General features: G+C 24.6%; 1 protein-coding gene across 1 annotated transcript in view; it reads left to right on the forward strand.

Annotated features, from left to right (window-relative positions):
* Positions 1 to 8,259: 8,259 nt before the first annotated feature.
* The window catches only part of LOC112595116 (zinc finger protein 2-like), a gene marked incomplete at its 3' end in the record, with an annotated part of 1,372 nt that continues 161 nt past the window's right edge, over positions 8,260 to 9,470 (forward strand). Inside the window, 2 exon segments of the mRNA XM_025340209.1 lie at positions 8,260 to 8,310; positions 9,312 to 9,470. Of these exon segments, the coding sequence (XP_025195994.1) occupies positions 8,260 to 8,310; positions 9,312 to 9,470 (210 nt within the window).

Below are 9,470 nucleotides of genomic sequence, written 5' to 3' on the forward strand. Positions count from 1 at the left end.
AATGATTAGCACATAATTTAAATGGATTGAAAGCAATCTATAGTTCGCGTCATGTACATTCACATCACTTTCAAGATACTCTAAAAATTAAATTTAATGTAAATTAAATCTAAAATTATACGTACGATTATGAAAATATAAAATATAATTTTAGAAAAAGAAAGCAGGAGTTATACATTTTTTGTAAATTTAATTATTTTACAATTTTATTAATGACTGTTGATTCTTAGATTACATTTTCTATTCACTTTCAATGCTGAGAATACCAATAAATTAAATTAAATACACACTCACATTAAAAATAAATACACACAAATAAATACAAATGTTCAATTTTTTTTATTATTATTAAAGTGGTTTCGCATCATTTCTAAATTGATATGTAATTTAAAAAAAGTATATTTTAAAAATTTTTAATTATAATTACTATATTGTATTAAAAAATTATTTTTTAATACAATATAGTAAGACGATATCTTTTCAATTCAATGATTATTTTTAAAAATAATCTTCAATAAGACAAAAAGTATTATTGCATAAGATAACATATAGTTTTACAATATGCATCATGCAATCATAATAAAAACCGCATTTTTATCTGCTAACAACACTTTTTAGAGAAGATTTTTCCAATATAATCGCGTCAGCATTTGTTATTAAAATTTTGGCGAGTAAAATGCCTTAAGCGTAAAAACTAGGTCTAATCTTATTTATTTTTTTGAAACTTGTTATTAAAATGAATTGTTCATATTTACCATCTTTATGCATTATTTTATTCGTCATATCCCATATAAGTTTCACTAATATAATAGAACATATTATCTGAAAATAAATATTATTGCATTTAAATATTATAACGTCATTGAATAAGTATATTAAATGGCTATGATTACACGAATTTAAATATAAATATTGTGTTTGAAAAAAATAATGTAAACTTCATTCTTGTTGTGAATGACATTGGATCATATAGACATGTCAAAAAATCGAAAAAATTGTAATTAATGTTCAATATTATTTACGCGTTCATCACAGTAAATAATTTTACCCGTACACCATCATCATAAAGTGCAATAAAACTTAAAAACGAATTTTACGAATTTCGAATAGACCCTCAATTAAAAAATTATTTTAATCAAAACGGTAATAAATTAAGGAAATCGGATAAATCAATATCATCTATTGATCTATTTCGATGTATGTTTGTGTTATGCGTAAGTAATTTTCAAGTTGACTAAGAAACAAATCTGTTTTTAAAGTAAATAGAAAAAAACTAATATTTTAAATATATATATAACAAATAGCCCCAAAAGTTACAAAATATTTTTTAAATAAATTAACTCTAGAAAATGATAATACAAATATTTAGCGTAAATTATAAATTATTCATTTATTCCTTTCGGAATTATGATAAAAAATCAATTTTATCAAAAACTTGCTTATGTACCTACATCGATATTAACACTATTGTTTGTTAGTTTTTACAATCATTGAAAGTTACAATTTAAGATTTTTTATTTTTAACTTACTTTGATTAATTTATTAATACTTTTTTGACTTACAAAATTTAAAATACCTATAAACCTACAACGCTTCCAAATAGTCGTCGTTGAGTTATAGTTCGTCCGTCCTGTCTGCATGTTTAATAATGGATATTAAACAACGAAGGTTTATATATTGTTGAATGTTGAGAATGAAAATTCTATCACTGCACACTTAAATAATTTCTTATTACTTTGAATAAAACTATGTTATACTTTATTAAAAGTGTACTGAGCCTGGCGTCTGCAAGTAAATATAAAACAAAATGATTCTATAGCAAAATAAACATACACATCGCATAGGTATTAAATTTTGAAATTAATAAATTGTGGTCCGGTTAGCTACATTGTTATTCTATTAGTGGCCAACTAGTCGTCCATGTTAAGAAAATAAGCTCCAAGTTTAAATAATAGTTAATGTTCATAAAAATCAGGTACTTAAATTAATAATTTTAATTGCATATATTATATACTTACTGTTATCAATTAATCAATCTTTTAGTATTCGGGTTAATTGTGCCAGATTTAATCAGATCGTCGGCATGGTAGTATTATAGATAATAATTGTGGTGCAAGGAAAATAAAAAATCAAGCAATTTATTAAAATATTGAAAGTAAGTATGTTAAATTATACTATCTTGCTATAGCTGATATATAGATAAATCACAAAGTGTATTGCTGGATCCATTGAGTATGATTTAGTCAGCTTTCATTACTGATTTTAAAAGATTAATTTAGGTAGGAGGATTTAAAAATAATGGTACTAAGAAAAAAATCTAGTAAAACTTTTGAAATGCTGCTTTATTGGAGGTGTGTTCAATTTAACAAATAAAAATAATCATAAATATTATTTTGATATGTAGGTATATAGTGCATTTTATTAGTGTTCTTATTTTAAAGTTAAAAAGTAATCATGTGTTAAGTATAATGTGTTAAACACTATTGATTTAAATTATTAAATTTATTTATTAAAATTTTAATTTGAGAATTTTTATATTATTACCTATCTATTAATAAAGAGTGATTTTTGTTTGGAAGAATTATGTTTTGTATTATAATGCTTAAAAATTAAAAAATTTCTTATACATGCATTTTATTTTGTAAGGTCATTAAACCCAATATAAATGTTTTGAATTTAGTTTATTGAAAAATTTGATTATTAGTAATTCAAACTTAAAAATTGATCAATTTTATCTGACACTACGAGGTGTAGCAATTAATCTTAATACAAAAATCATACTCGTATTAATCTTTTAAATTACCTATGTAAATGAGAATCGGTAAACAATAAACACTAAACATATTTTGTAAGAAAATGTAGAAAATAGATATTATTATTGTCGTTATTCATGTTATACTTAAAAAATGTGAGTACCTAATTTCAAGATTTTAAACATCAGTACACATATTAATTTCCAATAGTAAATTATAAATTTTACCGTAGGTTAAATAAAATAATTTTAAATATCTATTTAAATGTTCATCTTTTTTTTTTTCTATAGGTAAATTGTATATGTATTTCATCTTATCCGAGATAATTAAAATGCATGTCATCTTATCTTAATCTAGTTAATATTAGAGCAATTATCTTTAACTATACCTAGATAAATAAAAATTATCTGGTCTCAACACTGAAAACGGTCGCCGCCGTCGTCGAGTAGTGCGCGTTGGGCCCTCGAATCAAGCACGACTAAATAGGCGTATAAAAATAAATATGTGTACACTGTACAGATTTAGTAGACAAGTACTTGTATACTATTATGTGTATAGCATAATGTTTACTTAAGTAAGTATATTATACACACCGGTTGGTGATGACAATGACGATGTGCGTTTACGTGTGCGCGCTGTCGGATTTTCTTCGCGCCACTAACCTACATGGGCTATGTCGGTAGGTATAAAAATAATATTACAATACTTTAGGCCAGGGGTCAGGAACCTGCGGCTCTTTAACATGCAACCTGCGACTCTTTGGATAATTCAGTGTCGAAAATCTCACTAATATTATGTAGATACGTTTTTTTGTGTTTAATTAAATAATATTATATTTTTTGTATAAACAACAATAATAATAATAATAATAATAATGAATTAATAAAATAAAGTTTTTCTATATTTTCTAAATTTAAGACGCATTATTATGTTTTTATTGCCTACCAAAAAAAGGTTGATTAAACCTGTGCGGCTCCCTGGATATCATAGTTTTGTAATTTTTTGAAAAAATGGCTCTTTTCTACGAAAAAGTTCCCGACCCCTGTTTTAGGTGTATCATTGTCCGGTTACACAATGCACGTCCACGACGTACCGACGAAGACGACGAATAATTAGTTAAACAGAGTCAAATAATTTTTAATCAAAATCGTAGTTTCCTATTTTTCTTTGCAAGTTACCTTTAATCATTACCTTTATTTATAATGTACTGTAGTGCCAGTGTATTAATCCATTTCACGTGCCCTAAGGTTGAAATTGAAATCGAATATTTATTCTATAGTAATTATAGTAATTAATATTAGTTAATGCAAGACTACTAACCTAGCCTCCTTTGTAATGGTTCTGAAATAAGTCTTGATTCTGTAACTCATTTTAAACAAGTTAATTTACGGGTAGTAATTTATAGTAAAAAATGTATATTACAAAGTCCCGACCACGAATAAAATAATTCTTATCACAAGGAAAAATATGATTTTATAAATTTGGTTTAAATTTGATTGCAGTTCTCAAAAATATTTCGTTAAATGGAATTTTGTTATAAAGAACGTTTCGGTGTATTTTTATTAATAAATCTACAAATATTGCAGAACTCTATAGTTATATGAATCGGTTATACAATTATTTATTTAAATTCAATATTTTTATCGTAATACTAGAGCGTGGTGCTCTACCACATTCAAGTAGTTTATTGATACAAAACTACAGTTTTTTTATTTTTTCGACCAGAGATTAAAATATATATTTTTTCGTATTACACACTTTATATTCAACTTAGAGTTACCGAGGGGGCCTCTTTTTTTTCTCTAAATTTTTTAAAACAAGCATTCATTTTAATTTTAATATTACTTTCAACGACGCTAGTATGCTCTACAGGCATGTCATCATTAGTGTGGTTGTAATAAGATGTAGCTGGTTCAATTTTTTTTTTTTTTTATTAGCCATTTATGTATTATTAATATTTTAATATTGTAATACTTAATTTTTCAGAACCAATAATTAATAAAGTATAGACGTAAATTGATTAAATATTAATTAAAATAAAATCTTGAGTCATAGATTCATAAGATCGTCGTTAACTGATAGTTATTACTTATTAGTTTAATCATAGATTATTTTATCATACACTAAACATAATTAATACTATACTGTAAGATTAATCAATAAAAATTCTAAAAAATAGCAATATTCATAGATAATATAAGAAAGTAAACAAATAATCAAAATATTGATAACATAGATATTAGATGGTAAATAATATACATACAATTCTTATCATTTTCCCAATAATAATTTTTCAATTAATGAAGAACAAACTGTAAAAAAAGTTACTAGTTATTACAGGCCATTGCAAACTTTTTAATTTCGTATTACACACTTGGCATTTCGTATTACACAAAGTGTGTTATATTACACACAATTTTAGTCCCTGTTTTCGACTAGTATATGAATTTATTATCTAGAAATACTTATAAATAATATTATATACCTACAAAACAAAAAAAGTAGGGAACGTTCTGATGTATAGTAAGAGTCGACCGAGTCATTTTGACGGATGTGTTAAATTTTTCTATTTTCATTTAAACTACTAATCATGTATATATAAAAAAAAAAAAAACATATATTATATAAAATTAATACCTTCATTATTTCGCTCAGAATCTAAAATGTCAAGAGATAATAACGCACCCGTCATTTTATTTTTTCTAATATTATTATAATTTATAGGTATTTAGAAGTAAACTTGAATTCGCTAATCGTTTAAATTTTGTTACTATATAAAAGTGGTTCATAACCCTTCAAAAAATTATACATTACAGCTAGTTCAAAATATTAATGAATTGCAACTTTGGTTCAGTGATATTTGTTTAAATACGTTATATCATTATGTCATTAAGTTAGGTTAAACTCATTCGAAAGATAAAATACAGGCCCGGACTGGGAGGATATCGGCCTAATATTCTCAGTAAGTTGCTGACGACCCATAGACTTATAGATACAATACAAAAAAACGACCCCTCCCTCTGTTTTTGCTCATTAATTGTTAAAAAAAACTCAAGTATCTTATTATGAAATTGAGGCGTGAGGCCCACTGTGCTATAGAACAGTAGCACAGAAGCCCATCAGGTCCGGGCCTGATAAAATATCATCTAATATATTTTTATGTTCATATTAATCACCTATGGAATAAACAAAGATATAAATTAGTATAATAAACGTAATAAAGATTAAAGATACAATATTTTACGTCAGAAAATTTGTGAGACAACCCTGTTCAATTGTTTGATTATAAAATTACATTTAAACAACAAAATGTTGTACTATAAATAAATACTGGGTTACGTTATACTTATTTCAGAAAATATTTCGTAAGAAGCGTAATTTGGCAAGAGAAAAAATACATGCTTTAAAAACAACATTTGGAACTATAGCAACATTGTGTTACTAAGTGTCGTAACTCATAAATATGCAAATGAATGAAAATATAAAAAAATGTTCCTATTTTACTGGACTCTTAAAATGATGTTAATATCGGTGCATTCGCAATATTTCGTGTTGTAAAAAAAATTCTCATCAGGATGTTTATTAAATGTAATATGTATATTTTTTTGATTTAAATGTATACTCAAAAAAATTCTCCCAAACATAATAAATTATACAATTAAATGTGTCTTCAAAGATCGAACACAATCTTAATATTCAAAATATCAGTTGACTTTTTTATCTTACAATTGATTTTAAGGTGTAGGCATTGATTATAGAATATACTAAAATATATATGTATATTATATAATATATTATAGTATATTCTATAATTAATGGTGTAGGTAAGTTATGAAAAAATAGGTCATAATTTGTTTCATAAAACAACTATTTTAAGAGAAACTTTTATTTTTTATATTTTAATAATTTTTTTATGTATATCATTAAGTTTATAGAGGAAATTAGGAAATTTAAAATATAATGTTTAGTGCTTAGGTATTTTTTATCTGTACAAAGTGTCAGTAGTTCTGTTTATAAATGTGATAACGTATTTATCTATCTACAGCGAGTATTGAATGTTGAGTTTTATCGAACCTTACTTGTAAACTGTTAATTTATTGTACTTATCTAAATTCGGTGTTTGTATTTGTGCTATTATTGGTTTAGTGAAGATGAAGAAGTATTAAAAAAGACAAACATTAAGCCATATTTTTACTTTAACGTGCGAGCTTACCTGTATAAAAAAAAAACAATTGGGTACATTAAGGATATTATTTCGTTTAAAAAAGCAGTTTTAGTTTTTTTAATCAGTTTTTAATAATTTTTATAGAATTTAAATCCAAACTAAATTATTAATAATATTTTATTATTAATTAATATTTTTGTTATATCTAAATGAGTATACACGTTTAATATGTGTGGTTAATATGTTTACATAATTTATTGATCGTTGAGATTATCAGTATATAGCAGGGGTACGGAAAATGTAAATGAGACATTTTTCAAATAATTCTGAAATCATAATTTCAAAGAGTAGCACTTGTTAAGACAAAAAAAAAACATACCATAGTATAAACAAAAAACTAATATATTTCACTAAGCAATTTCATCGGGAATTGGTAGACATTCAAAACATAATAAGTCTTAAAATTAAAAAAAAAACTTTATTTAATTTATATATTATAATTACACATTAAATTATTACTATTATTAATTTAAATATGACATATTATTTAATTAAATACAATGACATGCAAGAATAAAAAATAAAGTATGTATTTATATAACGTTAATTAATACATAATAATTAGTACAGCACAATTATTAACATTATCTAAAAAATATTAAAAAATTCAACAAAAAAGCTAATTTTTTTTAGTAGATAATGTCTGATTTCTATTTTTCTCTAAAAAAAAAACCCCACTAAAATGATATTAAATCAAAATCAGATAAAAAAATATTTTGACCATAAATTTTGAAAAATTTTTTTTTAAAGACAAAACAGGATTGATTTAGATTAACTGGGAGTTTTTGATCCATGACATAAATAATAAGAGTTTCATGTTTTATAATATTTAGTGCATGAGTAGTATATTCATAACAAGGAGGATATGAATTTAAGATCAATAATATTTGAGGTAATTTACATAACTTTGGCTTAAGTTAAAAATTGTTTGGTGAAATTTATCGATCCGTCGATGAAAACGATTTCATTTTAAAAAATTCATTGAAAGTAATGTTTTGGTTAAGAAAGAACAGTTAATCTCAACGAATAATGGATTATTTCTAAAGTGGCTATTTGAACAATTAATGGATTAAATAAAGGATTGAAAAAGTTCTGAACAAATGTAAAGATTTCGTCCAAATGAATTATTTTTCAATAAAAATGTTACAGATAATGTTTCAGGTGATGCAATAACAAAATAAGAAGACACAGCAGTTGTTAAATTGTTTCGTAAATCTAAAGGTTTTTTGAGGAATTTATCCTTCTTATTCATAGGAAATTTGTGAGAAGAGAGACTCAGATATGTACTCTATATTTGAGTTACGTTATTGCTTTACAAATCCGGAAATCGAGGTAGTCTCCAGCCATTGAATGGTGTCAATAGAAAAAAATAAGTATCAGAATCAATATTGACCATAAAAATTTTTACTCAGGAAAATTGTGGTAGTGTCTTTACAACTGGACCCCCAAGCGATTATTATAAAAACTGTTGGGTATCTTTTTATCTTTTAAGGTTTGTTAGAGTCGAATATGGTTATTACTTTGTAAAATAAATATATATTCATTTTTTTTTTTTTTTTTTATGAGATATTTGTAAAATAAATATATATTCATTTTTTTTTTTTTTTTTTATGAGATATTTGTAAAATATATTTAGCAATTATAAATAAAGCTTGTGTTATTAGCTTCGAAGCACCACAACACATACATATCATTAAACACATAAGAATAGGACATGTGTGCCTTAAGAACAATAATAGTAAATGATAAGGGAAGACCAGTAAAACTATATACGTCTGTTATGGCTCTTAAACTACTAGAAATATTATCAGAAATAAAGCCCATCAATTAAATAAAACATAACAATAATTTAATTCATATTATTTGATATTATAAGTACCATAATTATTATATTGTATGCCTTATTAAAATTCTACTAATTATCTAATAAGTAATAACTTTGGATGGTAATAACTAATAAACAATACTGGTTAGGAAACTCGGCGATATAAATAAGTTCTAATCGATCATATTGTGCATTAGTCCTCTTCTCTCCCGTATACTGTTTTGTGTAACATATATACTCTTATATACTATTTATTTATTGTTATTATTATTATTAAACATATTAGCTAGTAGAATAATTGTAAATTATTATTATTTTATTAATATCGACTAACATTATTATTATCTATGGCAATAAAGTATATATTTACCATAAACAAAATAACGTTTTTTGTTCAATTCAATTAACTTACACTTTTTTCCAGAATAATTAAGATTTGTTTTTTATATACATACTCTCGTGATTATAGGCATCATAATTATTATACAATCTATTATAACCAAAAAAGAAAGTATTTCAACAAACTCACATGGCAGAGAAGTTACACCAGTGTGAAGTATGTGATAAATCATTTGCTCACAGTAGTAATCTAACAACACACCAACGAACTCACACTGAAAAAAAACCATACCAGTGTGAAGTATGTGATAAATCATTTGCTCACAGT

The sequence above is a fragment of the Melanaphis sacchari genome, unplaced genomic scaffold (genome assembly GCF_002803265.2).
Source record: "Melanaphis sacchari strain LSU unplaced genomic scaffold, SCAv2.0 Contig257_pilon_pilon, whole genome shotgun sequence".
Lineage (NCBI taxonomy): Eukaryota > Metazoa > Arthropoda > Insecta > Hemiptera > Aphididae > Melanaphis > Melanaphis sacchari.